Source organism: Pteropus medius, unplaced genomic scaffold, assembly GCF_902729225.1.
Source record: "Pteropus medius unplaced genomic scaffold, Ma_sr-lr_union100, whole genome shotgun sequence".
Classification (NCBI taxonomy): domain Eukaryota; kingdom Metazoa; phylum Chordata; class Mammalia; order Chiroptera; family Pteropodidae; genus Pteropus; species Pteropus medius.
In genome coordinates, this window is record NW_024349799.1 from 12,296,872 (window position 1) to 12,313,381 (window position 16,510).

Sequence of the window (16,510 nt, forward strand, 5' to 3'; positions counted from 1 at the left end):
TTCCTCCCTTTCCCACTCTAACCCAGCCTCTCCTGCTAGTCTCTGTTCAGTCAATCAGTTTCCTTAACTAGGTGCCGAAGCCAATAATGCAGTTTATTTAATATACTCCTCTGACCTCCGCGTCCCTTGGAATGTTCCATTATGTCCAAGACTTCTTCTCTCCCCATTCTAAAGCCCAGAAAAAAGGGGGAGCGAGAAGAGAGGGAGTAGAGCAGAAAGAGATCAGAAGCTCCTAGGGTACTAGACCTAAAGATATCGTAACCTCCATTATGAGGTTTTCTATTGGTGAAATACTTCCTTCTACATAATGATGCTTGTATACGAGAAACAGAATTTTAAAAGAGATACCTTTTTGAGAACCTGAATAGAGGTCATAGAGGTCATGCTGTGTGTCCTTAGACATTCTCTTAGACAATCTGAGCCTCAGTTTCTGTGTGTGTGAAATGGATATCACCAGCCCTTTCACCCCTGCCCCCCAATGCACAGGCAATGCCCAGCCACACAGGTCCTGTCAAACAGCTCCGTCGTTTTCTGAACACTGTGACTGAGCGTGCTCAAGAGAGGCAGCCACACACTCATGTTCAGTGTCTTCTAGAAACTTGCTGCCGTGTCAGTGTGGTCAAGCTCTTGGAACCAAACACATTCATTTTCAAGGTGAAGCACAGGAGGAGAGAGGAAGGAAATATTACTGGGGCAGGAGGTGTCTTCCTTCCAGTTCCCGAGTCTTTCTACCCCTCCTCCCCCAATTCCTCCTCCCCCAGCACCGTACTTCCTTTTGCTCCTAGCTCCTCCCCAAATCGGTTTAGTTTCTATTTCTTTGTTAATCCCTCCACAGCACAAAGGGCTGCTTGGCTGGTGTGAAAAGCAGCGGTGACCAGAGAGGTGGTGGAGAGATGGCCTTCAGCAGTGCCCAGCCTCCTTACCTGAGCCCAGTGAGTTCCGGGGCTTGGGGCATAGGCAGTGCTGCCAGGGCTGAGCAGGCTGCCTCGCCAGAGGGGAGCAGCTCTGGATCTCTGAGGAAACAATACTTGGATGGTACGGGTGGGGGGTGGAGGGCGGGGCGCGGGGTCATCCCCAAAGAACACAGAAGGGCAGAAATGCCAGATGGGGCAAACCTGATGCAACTTCTGCCCCAGGCCGGTCTCACCAGTGCCTCTCAGGACTGGAGGGGAATGATAATCACCAAGATTCGTGCATTGGACGAATGTTGACTGAGCTCCTTCTAAGTATGTGTCCTGTCCTAGGTGCTGAGGGGAAGATGGGCAAAAGCAGCACCTAGAAGAGTGGTGGTTTGTTTGTATGAAAGGGAAAGTGAACACAGCTTCTGGGGGAGGATCACAGCCCAGCATGGGGCACTTACTTTGGAGATGGCCTCCCTGGGTTCAGCCATTTACTAGTAGATGACCTCAGGCAAGTTACTTTTACTTCTCTGGGCCCCTCAGTTTCCACATCTGTAAAATGCAGGTAATCCTTGAGCCACCTCCCAGGGTCAGGGTAAGGATTAAGTGAGGTAGCATATCTAAGATGCTTCAACAGTACCACGCACACTGTGGGTGCTTTCGAAGTGTTCAGTATGATCAGGAGTCTGGGGACATGGGGGAAGCCCTCCTGAGGAAGTGTCTGCTCCCTGCAGGGTGAGTTAACAACGCAGGGACAGGTCAAGGGTATCTGCAGAGGGACCCTCTCTGGTGTGAGAGAGGAGTGGGGCTGTCCCTAAAGTGTGGGTGCAGAGGGCTGCCTTTCGTGCCTTGTTTGCCACATGTGTGTGGGCCTTGTGTGCAGGTAGCCTTGTTTAAACTCCCTGAGCCTTATTATACCCACAACATACATGGAAAGAATTGACGCTCGGAGAATTGGGGCTACTTGCCAAATATGTCCAGCTGGTAAGTGGCAGCAAAGGAAGATGCCTTGATTTGCCCCCAAAGAGAGAGGTGCCCACAGAGAGAGCGGTAATAGGGGAAGGCAGGCAAGAGGCAGTCCAGGCCCAGGGGTCCCTTGTGCTCACTGTGTCCTGGGCCCGGCCCTGCAGTGGCAGCCTCTCCTGGCCTTGGCAGAGAGCTTCCTGAAGGACTGCGGAGATGGGCTGCCAGAGCCCTTCCTGGGTGAGGGCATGGCACGGAGTAGGTAGGCAGCAGCAGGGTGCTAAGTGGGAAGTCGCTAGGGCTTCACATTCAAGCCCACCTCAGCAGGGTGCCCTGGCTTGGCCTGCTTCCCCCAAGCAGTGGCTGGGGCCCCTCAGCCCACCTTGAGAAAGCTTCTCTGTGGGGCTGGGGAAAGGTGGGCTAGGCCCAGTCGGTGCCTCTGTGGGGGCCTCAGGGTCAGAACGTGTCACTTTGGGCTCATTCTCTGTAAGATGGGGGATCCCAGAGCTCCTTCCAGACCCTGGTGACTGGTGTTTACTTTCCAATCCTTGGATTCAAAAGTCAAATATTTAAAATCAGAAGGAAAATCCAGACAATAAAGAGATTGGGTGCAGTCCCCACAGGCCCTGGGAGCACCCTTCCACTCCACATGGGCATCCTCTCCTGGGTGTCAGAAGTGACGTTCTGACTTCCTCCAAAGTGTGCCCGACTCTTCTGCTGAGGAGGAGAACACCCCGAGGGCCTGCCTTGGGGGTCTCACCTCCCATTCCTCGTGATGCTCCGTTGGCCTCGCCTGGCCCCGCCTACTCAGAGAGCCTGGATGGAAGTGGGAACCACGGGTAGGACAGGACTCGCTGTTTGGTCTGGGAAAACACGCAGCGAGCCAGGGGCGAGGATGTTCTGTGCGTCATCGTGAGAAGCAGCTTGTGTCGTTGCAGGAAGCGACATCGGACAGAAGAATTCGGACGCTCACACAACTTTGTTTAGAGGAAGAATTTATTAGGCCAGCAGAGCGTGTGGGGTTAAGAACTCCATGCACAAGCTCGCTCTAGTTGGATTTATTATAGCTTATATACTTTTGCAGTGTCTATGCAAGGGGCGCGTGATTCCTTTGTCTGAGGTTTTACATGTGCCTCCTTACTCACGATGGGGAGGAGGAGCTTCGGTGGGGGACTGCAAGGGGGAAGGAATTTTCAGACCACTGGTCTTATAGGTGGTTTGTTTTTGCAGAACCCTTGACCTTGGCATTATCAGCACCATTAAAGGATTCTTGAACAGAGAGACAGGATCCCTAGGCTATAAGCAGAGAGCAGCACTTAATTGATGCCAGCTCCTGCTCAGCAAATTCCTATCCAAAGGCCGAGCTCTAATTGTAACATAACAAGCAGTTTTACACAGTCTCGTTATTCTTACACAGCTACAGAGATAAGAACATTAGTTAGTTAGCAAGCCATGAATCAACAGATGTGAGCTGGAGAGTCCTTGAAGTAGGGGAGGTAGCTATGGGAAAACATGTTAGCTGGAGAGCATAGGGCAGAATGGGGAGAGAGCAGTTTTAATCTGCTGAGTCGGTCGTTTTTGCAGGCCTTTTCCTTTGCATTTCCTTTTTTTTTTTTTTTAGATGCCTCCCCTCCTCCCTCAGTGTGGCACTTAAAAGCATGAATGCTGGGGTTTAAACTCCACTCTATTCCTGACCAGTTATGTGGTTTTGGGCAAATTACCTTTCTGTGCCTTGATTTCCTCATCTGTAGAGGTGGCGCTAATAATGGCCAGGGTTGTTGGAAGGATAACTGGATAACAGACAGGAGAACTGGCCACAGGAAGGGCCTCAGGACCTCTGGGGCAGCAGTGTGGCCTTTGGCTGAAAGCCTTGCACTTCCCCTTTACTGGAACTGTGTGTCCTCTGGTGACACTGGTCTCCAGAAGCAGGCTGTCCACTCTCTGGCCTGCAAGACTTGGCTCTGGTGTCTGTATTTCCACATAGGAAGAAGAGAAAAAAATCCTCAGCCTCCTGGCATGGCCAGGAGCTGAGAACGAGTTCAGGATGAATTAATTCATGCTGGTTAGAGCTGAGAGGACGCTGCCGCTAAGGATGAGAGATGATATATACTTTGTCGTAATCCTCACCACTCTCTTTGTCCCCTTCCTGGCCATCTCACTCATACACATCACTTGCCTGGCTCCTGTAAGCATTTCATTTTTGTAGGGAATTGACTTAAATAAGTTAGAGAAGATATTAGCAACTTGAAAAATGGGAAAATTGACTAGGAGATGGAACTATCTCCTAGGTCAATGTGGTTATAGAACTACATTAGATAAAAGACATTCTGAAGGTTAGCTTTGAAAGTCAAGAAGTCACCAATTTGAGAATCTTGCTCAGAGAGACCAAGAGAGAAGCTTGGTGGGAGAGAGATATCTGCTATGTGCCAGTCTCTTCCACAGACTTGTTCTCACTAAATCATCCATCTTATATGTAAGGTGTGATTTATCCCTATTTTACAAATGGATAAACTGAGGCAAAGAGAGGATAAATAAGCTTCCCAGGCCACTCAGGTAATGACCAGCAGAATTAAGATTCAAACCTGGAGTATGCCTGACTCTAAAACAATGTCAGTTTTGCCATAACCATTGCTCCTTTAAAGTGACCTGGAAAGAGAATCTGACCAGGTGGGTGCCTATGGGGCCTGGGAGGAATGGCGGTACCACATTAGGACTTCAGAGGCTGCCAAGGGCCCGGGAGAGAGAATGGAGAGCCCAGGAGTAGAAGTAGAGAAGGGAGCTGCCCTGTGGCTGCAGAGAGTACTGGGAAAGAGGTGCTACCTGAGGTGGCTGAGAGGGCAAAGGTCATGGTCACCACTGTTCTATGGTGGGGTGGGCAGGAGCAGGGGAAGACATCTTTTCCTTGGCCCTCTCAGGTGAGAAGAAGGTTTATCCTCTAGAATAGGTTGGTGGCCTCTTTGGTCCCTTGGGTCTCTTGAGTTCCCAGCCAGGGCCCTGGAGCCTTTGCTAGGAGCTTGGCCTGGGGCCCAGCAGCCTCCATCGCTATGCTGGTCCTTTCCCTTCTCAGGACCATGTACATGCTAATTCCTCCTTTTGGAAGCTATCGCTTCCTCTCAGGCTCTTAAGGGAAGCCAGCTCCCTGTCATAGTCTCTTAGAGGCCAGCAGTCTCCTTATCACAGTCTCAGGATGTCTGTGTAGCTACCTCGATTCAGGTCAGCTTCCTAACAGGCCTGGAAGATGTGCGAGGCTGAGACTCCATCTTTCCTGTTCACAGATGCACCTGGCTCCTAGTGTGGTGCCTGACACACCCAGGCTGGCCACTAGCAAGTTCCGAAGGGCACAGAGAAGGAGGCCGGCCCACTGACTAACCGCTGTCTTCTCCCTGCAGATCATCCCCTTCTCTGGGACTATCCATGGGGGCCTTCAGGATGGACTTCAGATCACTGTCAATGGGACTGTTCTTTACTCCAGTGGAACCAGGTACCTGGAACTGTTGTTTCTCTCCAGCCTTACCCCTTAGTGAACCATGGCACCTAATAGCTCAGGTTGGTTCACCTGACACCCTCTGAGCTGCCTGTACCTGGTTCAGGGGATGCCTGATAAGTAGGGCCCAGCCCCTGCCAACACTGCATGCACCCCTGGCTGACCTCTGCCGAGGTCCAGGTGTGCAGAGGTGTGGGTGGGGTCTATATATATAGTAGCTGCTTGCTGAAGTCCGTTGTGCCCACAAAAGCCCCTCTGGACACGTGGGCCTCTCTTGGAAGCCTCTCTGTCTCAATCTCAGGTGTCTTTTGCCTCCGATGGTCCTCTCATCACCTCACATGAGGCGTGGGGACCTTCTGGATTCCTTCACACGACTCCCCGGCCCAACCCTACCTCATCTCGGCACCTAAATTCTAGACAACTTTCTCCACCATTGCCTTCCCTGCCAGGTGGATACAGCCACACTGACCCTAGGACATCTCTGAGAGCCTTGAGCGCCCCAGGAAACTCTGAGGGAAGTGAGGCACCCAGATCTTCCAAAATCATGCCCATAGGGGAATCCGGGACCTCACCTCTAAATCTCCATTCCCTTCTCTCTCTCTCTGCCTACCCTTCCTCCCGGCAACAGGAGGGCTTTCTACTCCTATCCAGTCTAATAGAAACTATCCCTACCTCTTCACGTGGGAGTTTTTGCACTCTTCTTTTCCTGGGGAAAGAATTTTCAAAGGACCACAAAGGGAAAAACACATCCGGAGATGTTTCAGAAATAACAGTCTCCATTTAAAGAGGAATATGGATTTAGATTTTCTGGTTCTAGAGTCACTGAGAGACTCCTTTCCTTTTCGTGTCCCGGAAAGAGGGTTTGTTGGCCTCGGGGCCACGGCCCTTCCTGTGGTCCCTGCTGGCTGAGGGTCCGCAGGGCAATCTAGTGTTGAGGACAGCACACCAGAACTCACCCTCCTCCACAGAGAAATCGAATGGGCTTTGCAGGAGTTTAGTAGGTGCAATTCCTGGCCCTGCTGGGGATGCAGAAGACACAAACCCAAGGGGCCTTCGCTGAATGCTGTGTGTGAGCTGAGGACACCAGAGTGACTCCAAAAGGCAGGCCATGAACCGAGCTCATGCTGAGTTCAGGGACAGCTGGAGTAAACAGTGACACCTCGGTGAGGAACCTCAGACAGGAACTGGTTTTAGGACACTAGTGAGCTGTGTCTGGGAAAAGGCAGAACAAGCATTTATAGCATCCCTGCTGTGAACCAGGCTCCTTGAAGGTTCCTTTTTTTCCCCCCGTCACCTCAGAGCCATAGCTATATCCAAAGGAAGTTTTGATGGCGAGAGGCTTCCTCCAAGGAGAGAGACAGTAAGGAACATTTACGTGCATGGGGGCTTCCATACTACCCCCTTATTAATCGTCCCCAAAGGAAGGGAGTCATACCTTTTCCCAGGTGTGACGACTTGAGGATAATGTGGTTCAGGGTCATCCCGAATGACAAACAGTGAAGGGCTTGGGTCTCGGTCCAGGCCAGCTGACTTCAGGGCCACCACTCCACACACACCTCGTGTGTGGAACACATGTCAACCTCCAACGAGGAGCAGACATATGTCCTGAAAATCCTCACGCCTGGAGAGCTAATGTTTATTCTGTGCCTCCCCTTTTAGACACCGTCTTTGTAGATATAGTCCATCAATTTCTCATGTTCTTCCAATTTGTTCTCTTCTTTGAGTGGCCACTTGCTGTCACAGGCTCTCGCTTCTAGGCATATTCCTCGATTTCCATCTTTGATACAAATTGGTAATCAGTTTCCAAGACCTATGCTTCTGGTTGCTAGTGTCAACATTTTTCTTTACCTATTTTCTACTTATTTTTAGAAAGTCACACTGTAAAGGGCAAAATGCAATAATTATCCAAAATCACACTACATACAAATCAGGTAAACAAAAAGGATGACAGCAAAGTAAGGATAGGTGCAAACCTGCCATACAGGTTGTACTGCAAGTTCCTAGACAGACTGAGTCAGAGGCCCGAGGCCCTCCTGTTCCTACCATGGGCGATAAACCTGCTACAGAACACTATCTGATTTCCTCTAGGTTTTCCGTGAACTTTCAGATCGGCCCCAGCGGCAATGACATTGCTTTCCACTTCAATCCTCGGTTTGAAGAGGGTGGGTATGTGGTCTGCAACACGAAGCAGAAAGGATGCTGGGGGCCAGAGGAGAGGAAGATGCAAATGCCCTTCCAGATGGGGAATTCATTTGAGCTCATCTTCCTAGTGCAGAACTCAGAATTCAAGGTGAGAGCAACTCCCCCACCCCCACCCTGCCCCCTCCCCGCCCTCACAGCCCTATAGATGTGGTGAATAAGCTTTAAATAATCACCTGAGCAATGCTATTACACAGATAACAGGACCATTTCCTTGTATGGGTTTACTGATGGCTGCAGTCTCCTTACACACCTTCACCTGCGTCCACAGGTGCACCTGTTCCCTATCTCACCAGGAAATAAGAACTAGATAAGTCACCTGGGTGCTTTTGGCTTCGGGTCCAAGTTCATTCCATTTCTCTACTGTAGCCATCCCTCCACTCCAGGTCCCTGATGACATTGTTTTTTAGTGACATTATTGCAGTCCTTTTCCAGGTTCTAGGAATAGCTTAGTTTTGCATGTCATTGTAAATCGCTTTTGCAAGCAGCACTGCTCTTGGGGAGATGCTATTCCTGTCAGGCTTCCCTGCATCAATGTGATGTTCCCATCCCCTCAATGTGCAACTTGAGTTCCCCTCTCCACTGCTCCCCCTGAGCATTTTATGCATATTTAAATGTGCTAAGATTAGAAAGATAAACCTGCAATAAACAAACAACCATGAGAACTAAGAAGCCAACAAGAGCCAAGTGGAGATTGGGTTTGGATGCATTTTGGATCACATGCTTGCTCCTGTAACTGGCACAGTTCTGAAGGCTGGTACACCGACCTATAGGGGGTAGATGTGAAAATTCAAAGCAGAGGTCATGGAGCCTCAGGTGTGCTCCTCGCCCTGGCCTCGACCCCTTTCCTGGAATACACACCCATCTTGGCAGGTGATGGTGAACGGGAGCCTTTTCATGCTGTACTCACACCGGGTGCCCTTCTATTGCGTGGACACCATCTCCGTCACCGGTGCTGTGAGATTGAACTACATCAGCTTCCAGGTCAGATCATCCACCTGACACCTGTCCCAGGGGCTGGGTGCAGGGACCAATCTAGCCATGCCTAAGCCCTGTTGGGTGGGCCCAAAGATATCAGCCAATCTCCTATCCAGGTCACTCTGGGGACCCACCTCCAGCTCCTCTATCTTGTTTTTCTGTGTCAATGTCTCTGTCCAGAATACCTGCCTCAGTCCCCAGACTCCTAGGCCACTCCCCTCTGTCACTCTCTAGTTCTGTTCTGGTTAGTAGGCCACATGGTTCCCGAAAGAACCTGGGCTTGGGAATCAAACTGAATCTAGCTCAGATTCCAGCTCTGCCATTGTCATCAGCTGTGGGATCTTAGACGAATGACTTTGCCTCTCCTAGCCTCAGTTTCCTCACCTGTGAAAGGTGCCTAATCACTGCTGCCCCACGGGTTATTGTGTGAGGCGATACATGTCAGAGGTCACAAAATGGCCCATATGGGCCCGCACCAGGGTGTGTTTGACCCTCTGTGTTTTAAAACTTTCTAATGTGTTACCAGCATCTAAAAAGGTCAGGAGAAGGTTTGCGTTCTGGGGTTTGAGTGGTGGTGATGGCTGCACGACAACGCCACTCGACTGTGCACTTAAAAATAGTTAAGGTGATCAATTTTATATGTATTTTACCACATTTTTTTTTTAAAGGTCAGGTGATATCATGGAAACATGAATTTCTGGTTTTCTGTGAAAATGGGTTAGATTGGGGTACATTGGGACCACATTCCCCCAGGGCCTGAGGTAGTTAGATTAGAGCCGTTGTTACAGCTTTGGGTATTGGAGTGTGTGCCCTGAGATGAGAAAAGCACACAGTAGGCCCTCAACAAATATGGCAAATATGAGCTCCTTAGGTCCTCATCTCTCATATTCCCTTCCTACCCAACTCTCTCCCCTACTCTCTGCCCGCCTGCCAGGCTTTCTCCCTCTCGCCCTGGCCCATGCCTTTCCACTCTTTCTCGGCTTTGTTAACGACTCTCTTCAACCCACGGTACCTTTTGTTTTAACAGAACACTCGTGCAGCCCCTGTCCAGCCTGCCTTCTCCAGGGTGCAGTTCTCCCAGACTGCCCGTTTCCCACACAAGCCCAAGGGGCGCAAACCAAAAGTGAGTTAAATATGGAGAACCTGGGAGTCTGAGCAGTCAGCAGGAAGGACAGAGGGTCCGAGAGAGAGGCTAGTTCCAGCCAGCAGGCCGGCCAGGGCCTACAGGCCCCATCATGCCCACCCAAGTTTCCCTATCTCCATCCACCAGGCACCCAGAGCCAGGACCTAGGGATTATCCTTGGTTCTTCTGTCCCCTCCTCAATCTCTCTCCAGGGGACCAATGCCTCTCCTTCCTGAAGTCACTGTGTTGGTCCAGGCCACCTGACCCCTCATCTCCTCACACCCACCCACTGTTGCAGTGATCTCCTATAAGCAGATCAGATCACATCCTCCTCCTGTTTAAAAATCCAAAAGGCCCCTGGCCCTTGTAACTAAAGCTCCAACTCCCCAGCAGAATCCCCGCCTCAGTCTTGCCCGGCCCACCTTCCAGCTTTGCACCTAACCCATAAAGCTCATGCAGCCTCCGCTGCTCACTCAAGGCTCTCTCTCTGGCCACCACACTTTTGCACCTGCCGTCCTGGTGCCGAGAGTACCCTTTGCCACCTCACTCCAGCCAACCCCTAATTGCCCTTCAATGTTCTGCTTAAATGTCGCTCCTTAGTGTCATCTTCCCTGCCTAGCAGATTGCCGGATGCCTGCCCCCTCCCCATGGACTTTGTACATCTCTGTACCATGCCAGTCACTATGTCCTGTTGTAACTGTATTTACATGTCGTGTCCCCGTCACTCGACTCCCTCCTCTCCTACACCCATGAGCCTAGCATTGTGACTTGTTCCTTTGTGTATCCCCAGCGCTTTGCACAGTCCCTGGAATGGACTGGATAAATGAATGAGGGATGTGGTTGGTTCAGCCAGGAGAAGGGGAAACCAGTCAGGGCAAGAAGTGCAGTCTGCTGGGTGGGGACAGGGTCTAGGACAGGAAGGGGAGCGAAGCCTGGCCCTTCCTGTGGCCGCTTGAGCAGTGGGGGTGGGGGCAAGGGATGTCTCTGTTCTCAGGCTTCCTGTGGCCCATCACAGCACAGCCAGGGTGCCTGCCTCCTGCCTCACTGACTTTAGGACTGGTGGAGCTCTAGGGAGCCTCTGCAGGGCAGTCCGACTTTGGCCCTGGTCTGGGGAGGACAGGGTGTGCTGAGTACAATTAGAGAAACCTGGGTACCATTCTGTATTTTATCTACTTGGGTAGATATGCATTTTTGCTACCTGGGCAGGCTTGGGCAAGTTGCTTAACCTTTCTAAGCCTGGTTGCCTCACTTAACAAAACAGAAGCTAAGGCCGCCTCCCTCGTAAAGCACTAAAGCCAGAGCTTGGCACACAGTAGGCCTCAATAAATACTAGTTTTCACCTTCTGGGTGAAATACAGCACTGGGAATAATGCTTTTGTCTCTGAGAGCTAAGGTAAGCTATCTGTTCTACGTCAGACACACCCTCCTCTCTCTCCGGAGGAGCCAGTGGGGGTGTCCCCTTTCCTCCAACCCTGACCTCCCCGCCCCCCACCCCATTTCATTACCACAGTGTACCTGGGATGATGGGTGGGAGTCCAGGCACCATAGGCTCAGGAAAGCTTGCTCAAGAGCAAGAAGGAGGCAAGTGTGAGTTCGGGGAGGCGTTTCTCACCACGGTTTCTGCCGCCATCTGTCATGTGGCACCGACGCTAACCACTATTTTGATGTTCTCATCCCCTTCAGCCTCCAGGTTTTGGGCAAGCCAGCTCCGCTCCTATCGTAAGTCTCATGCTCTGTCTTCAGAACCCCTTCGTTTTGGTTCTTCCTGTGGGTTAAAGGAGGAAGCAGGGCCGGGTGTTAGGCCTTGACCACAGCGGGTGGAGCAGCCAAGGCCGGACCCCTCGACCACCTGCCTGGTTGCGGTGGTGGTGGCGGGAGGGTTTGGGGGGCAGGCGTGGTTGGCTGGCACTGACGGATTAGGAAACAACCTGAATTGCCCAAGCCCATGACATTCTGTGAGCAACCACAGGAGACCAATGCCCCGTATTTACTTTCTCCTCCTGCAAAGCGAAGCTATGCTAGAGAAATTCCCCTGAAAAGGAAGACGGGCCACAGGCCACAAATGCGGTCATATTTCTTCTTCAGAAGAAACTTTTGTCCCTACCTCATCTCCTTAAGAGGAGAAACACCTTTCTCCTCCCATTTTGCACCTGCTATCCTGGTGCTGAGAGTACTCTTTGCCACCTCAGTGCAATTCGGCTGGTTACCTGCTTAGAGGGTATGTGTTAAGTGGTGCCCACTGGTGGCAGGTGGTGGTCTTCATGCAGGTGAGATCTGGTTAAAACTCGGTTTCTTTCTTCCAGTGTCAAACGGTCATCCACACTGTGCAGAGCACTCCTGGACAGATGTTCCCTGTAAGTCTAGAAGCTCTGGTCAGCTCACAGCCCCACTGTGTCCCTATTCACCAAGGACTGAATTATCTGGTTCCAGAGAAGGGAAGAAAGCAGTTTAGTAAGAAGGATGGGGACATTTGGGGCTGGGCCCCTCTGCTCAGGAGATATGCAAGTCAAATTTCCCTTGGGACAGAAGAGATTCTGGATCAGGCTGGCTTTACCCAGAGGCCCAAGAGGCAGGACCCTCGGGTCCTTCTGTCACTGAGAGGGGAGTGCAGTGGCCCCAGCATCAGGACCTGAGGCTCTGCATCCTTAGGACCAGCCTCAGGGATGTCACTGCTGGTCATAGGCTTAAGCTGCCACTTCTCTTCCTCCTGCTGGTACAAGTCAGACAGGAGGTCCAGAGTCAGTGGAGCTGCCTGTGGAGGGGCTGAGGGCAGGTGACCATCATGGGGTCTGGAAATGTGGTGGGAAGTTCTACCACGGCTGATATGAGAGGGAAGGTGAATGGGAGAATCCAGGGGCTGGAGCCTCCCATCGGAGCATCCTCTCTTGCGTGTGTGGTGGCCTGGTGTGGGAGCACTCTCACATTGAATTTCCTGATCTCTTTTTCACAGAATCCAATAATCTCGCCTATGACGTACCCCAACCCAACCTATGTAAGTGACTTCTCAGGGAGGGCGGAGGTTTCGTTCGTCCTGAGCAGGGTGGGAGGTGAATTCACAAAATGAAAAGCAGTCCTTTAGTAAGCTGAAGTTCTTCAAACTTCTAAGGAAATTAGAAGACTGTTGAGAGGAGCTTTCACCTTTGAAACTGTCCCTTCATCATAAGGATATTATATGGCCTTCCCTTCTCAGTCCAAGTATCCTTTTGTGTCCAGCCAAAGTTCTTTTAATGACGGTTTAAGCTCATTAACCTGAGGAAAGCTGGAAAGTTTTCCTTTGGCATTTGCTAGCCAAGTAAAGATATTATGGCGTTCTTTCTTGATCATACATTACTCACAGGCACGGTTGTCAAATTCAGTTGACAGTCCAAATTCATGGAAGCTGGCAGAAAATTCCCCTGCAGCGGCAGCTGCTCTGGCTGCCGCTGACTGACCTGCCCCTCTTCTCCCAACAGCCGATGCCTTTCTTCACCAGCATCCCGGGAGGGCTGTACCCCTCTAAGAGCATCATCGTGTCAGGCACCATCCTGCCCAGTGCCCAGAGGTGAGCATGGCCTCTCAGAGAGGAGGAATACCCCAAGGTCATTCTGGCCACCCCTCTGGCTCTGAGCAGGCCAGGGAGGGGCAGACGCCCAGAACTCAGTAGGCGGAGGAGGTCCATGTGAGCTGCTCACCCCCAGGTTCCACATCAACCTGTGCTCTGGGAGTGACATCGCCTTCCACCTGAACCCTCGTTTTGATGAGAATGTCGTGGTTCGAAACACAAAGATCAACAGCTCTTGGGGGTCTGAGGAGCGGAGCCTGCCCCGAAAAATGCCCTTCATACGAGGCCAGAGCTTCTCGGTAAGGTCTGCAACCCGGAGTTCAGAGGGGCTCCTGGGGGCAAACGGAGCAGGGAGTGGAGCGTGTCTGGGGGCCCCTTGAACGAGAAGGGAACTGAGGCCTCTGGGGTGAGGGCTGGGCACAGAAGAAAAGAATGTATTCTACAAATTATTATTATTATGGCTCTACTATTACTGTCCTGCATAAGATAGGTGGTGGTGTCTGCTGTTTACAGTTTCCTTTCCTGAAGTCACACAGCCAGTAAGTGCCAGATCGAACCCAAGAATGAAGTGTCCTTCATTTATTCATTCATTCACTCCTTCACTCCTTCATTCATTTATTCAGCAATCATTTATCAACTCTTTTATCAAGGCCCACTTTGGGGTGGAAGTAACCCAGATGCTGGGGGGACAGCCATGAAGCAGATAGATGAGGTCTTGCTCCCATGGAGTTTATAGTTTGGGTGGCGGAGGAACAGGAAACAATGCACGAACGGATCATCGCAGGTCACAACAGGTGCTATGCCAAAAGCAAAAGAGAAAATGAGATAGAGTGAGGCCTGGGTGGGGGCCACGCTGCCTTAGATAGAGACAGCCCTCGGAGTCCACACTACAGTGGAGACCTCAGTGATAGGAGGAGGCTGCCCTGCCAAGATCTGAAGGGTGCATTCCCAGCAGGCAGCAAAGGGAGCAGCTATTATCGCAAAAGCAAGAGTCATAGGCGTGGCCATCTAGGAACTGGGAGACCAGTGGCTTCTGGATGGAAAGTAGGGACAGAGAAGTAAGGGGTGGTGTAGCTGGAGGCCCAGGTCACACACGATAGGTGTTCTCGACCCTGACTGCACATTCAAATCACCTAGAGAACTTAAAAAAAAATCAATGCCTGTCCCCACCCCAAGCTAATGAAGGGGTGAGCCTGGGCACATGTGTTTTAAAATAGGCCCTAATACTCCTCATCCGAGGTTAAAAATGACCCATGTAAGGCCATAAGGGCCATGGAAAGGAGTTTGGAGTTTAATACAGTGTGTCGCTGTGTTTCAAGCCCCAAAGCAGTATACTTTGATTTACAGATAGCTATATGACTTTGAGCAAATGACTTACCTGCTCTTTCCTCATCTAAAAATGAGGCTAATCGCAATATCGATCTCATAGAAATATAAGACTGAAATGACATGTTTGGGACTTGCATAGGATAGTGCCTGGTGTGTGGTAAATACGCTGCAAGTGTTAACTCTTGCTATGAGAACGATAACACTTTAACAGATGTGCTCCGACTGCCTTGTAAAGAATGTTGGGGGTGGAAAAGACAAGTTAGGAGGCTGCCGCTGCAGGAATACAGGCACAGAACACTCCTGTGCACCAGGTACTAGGGACATGGATGGCACAAGACAGCTTTCCTGCTCTAGGAAGCTCAGGGTCCAGTTAGAGAGTAAGGGTGCGGTGGGGAGCATGGCCTGAGGAGGCACCTAACTCAACTAGGAGAGGGTCAGGAGGTGATGAAAAACACAGGTTTGCCTTTGCCGGAGGAGGGTATGTTGAGAGGTGGTTAGCAGTTAGTTAACCACGTGCAGAGCTGAGACACAGGTGGAAGAATGGTCTAATCCAGGGGAACAGAATACGTAAAAGGACAGGGAAAGGAGAGCACGCTGCGTATTTATGAAGAGCGAACCCTCCAATGTGGTTAGAATGCAGATGCGGGGAGTGCTTAATGTTTGAGGAAGGCAGGAAGGGATGAGGGAGACACCAGCCTGCATTTAGGTTTGAGGACTTTCCAAGTGGAGTGCAAATGACACGGCCTGTCTGTCCAGGTGTGGATCATGTGTGAAGGCCACTGCCTCAAAGTGGCCGTGGACGGTCAGCACCTGCTTGAATACTACCACCGCCTGAAGAACCTGCCTGCCATCAACAACCTAGAAGTGGCAGGTGACATCAAGCTGACCCACGTGCAGACATAAGCGGGATCCCTGGCCCTGGGAACAAGGGCTAGGGCATGCTGCTGTCTGAATCTGCTCATCACCTTCACCTTCCCTGGCCCTGCCCCAGCCCCAGCCCTTCCCAGCCTGCCCAGGATCTGGGGCTTTTTCTGGGGAGACCACATCTTTCTCTGGCCCTGCTTCTGGCTGCAGCCAGCCTGGAGTGGAGGAGGCGGCTGACTGGAACGGCCTTCCTCATTTTGGGCAGCACCTGGAGTGTCAGCTGTGCAAATCCTACCATCCGAGGAGAGGGATAGTCTGTGCATGCTGAAGCCCCACATTCAGTACCCTCGGCAGAAAGGGAGAGTCCTGGGCCTTCCAAAGATCCCAGCCCGGGCTTACCCCCACCTCTCAACCCCAGTCCCACTCCTATTCAAGTCCACTTCAAGTCCACGCCACCTACTAATCACTCACACAGAAGGCAGCCTCCTCGGCCTCTCCCCTTTTGCCAACCTTTAACCTTCAACCTTTCCTTGCAACCTGAACTAACCCTTCCCCCACTTCAGGAAAGTGACCCTGATTAACACCTGCTGGTCTCCACAAACTTTTCTCAGCTAGGGGCTCCCCACTTTTCCAGTGTCCTTCAAATAAAGAGAAAGAAAATGTTTGTTGGCACATATGCATGGAATGATTGTGGTTTATTAATTGTGTGTGAAGACATTTTGGACTCTGGAATTGGGGAGGTCCTGGTCGGGGAGAGTGCCTGGGCTCACTCTGATCAGAATGGTCCTGACATTCACACCTGTTCCCAGTGGGTCTCCCACAAACCCCACAAGGGTGTGGGAGAGAGCAGGCTGTCTCAGGCCTTTTGGGCAGGAATTTCTAATGCAGGGAGCTTGGTAACAGAGGTGAACCCAGGAAACAGCCTAATGCATCTGAGATAGGTAGAGAGCCTGGGAGGGCCGCAGCAGGACCAGGAGGCCAGATGGCAGGGCCAGCTCATCAGAATCCTGTGTCCCCATGGGAGGAGGTGTCAGGTGGAGTCAGGAGAAGCTGACTCAGAAGAGAGCTTGTTTGTGTTGTTCCACTGTGGGTCCCCTAGTGTTAGGGGTAGGGTGTGGTGGGCAAAGTGG

The 16,510-nt window shown here is 51.4% G+C and overlaps 1 protein-coding gene across 3 annotated transcripts; it reads left to right on the top strand.

Annotated features, from left to right (window-relative positions):
• The first annotated feature begins 773 nt into the window (after positions 1 to 773).
• On the top strand, positions 774 to 16,056 carry LGALS9 (galectin 9). 3 transcript variants are annotated; one of them, XM_039886064.1, is made up of 11 exons: positions 774 to 932; positions 5,252 to 5,343; positions 7,435 to 7,636; positions 8,419 to 8,529; positions 9,551 to 9,646; positions 11,330 to 11,365; positions 11,950 to 12,000; positions 12,597 to 12,638; positions 13,099 to 13,187; positions 13,324 to 13,486; positions 15,273 to 16,056. In XM_039886064.1, exons 1-11 carry the CDS (start codon positions 894 to 896, stop codon positions 15,417 to 15,419), a joined length of 1,068 nt encoding a protein of 355 aa, XP_039741998.1. In that variant the 5' UTR covers positions 774 to 893; the 3' UTR covers positions 15,420 to 16,056. The 3 variants fall into 3 exon arrangements, with proteins under 3 accessions (XP_039741998.1, XP_039741999.1, XP_039742000.1); XM_039886065.1 differs by lacking the exon at positions 9,551 to 9,646; XM_039886066.1 differs by lacking the exons at positions 9,551 to 9,646; positions 13,324 to 13,486 and having other exon boundaries at positions 15,273 to 15,351.
• Positions 16,057 to 16,510: the final 454 nt, after the last annotated feature.

Bases quoted from the DNA above. Each gene is read 5' to 3' on its own strand.
- LGALS9 (XM_039886064.1), top strand. From the start codon at position 894: ATGGCCTTCAGCAGTGCCCAGCCTCCTTACCTGAGCCCA. The intron at 12,639-13,098 runs GTAAGTGACTTC...TTCTCCCAACAG, and splicing joins CGTACCCCAACCCAACCTAT to CCGATGCCTTTCTTCACCAG. The intron at 13,487-15,272 runs GTAAGGTCTGCA...CTGTCTGTCCAG, and splicing joins TACGAGGCCAGAGCTTCTCG to GTGTGGATCATGTGTGAAGG.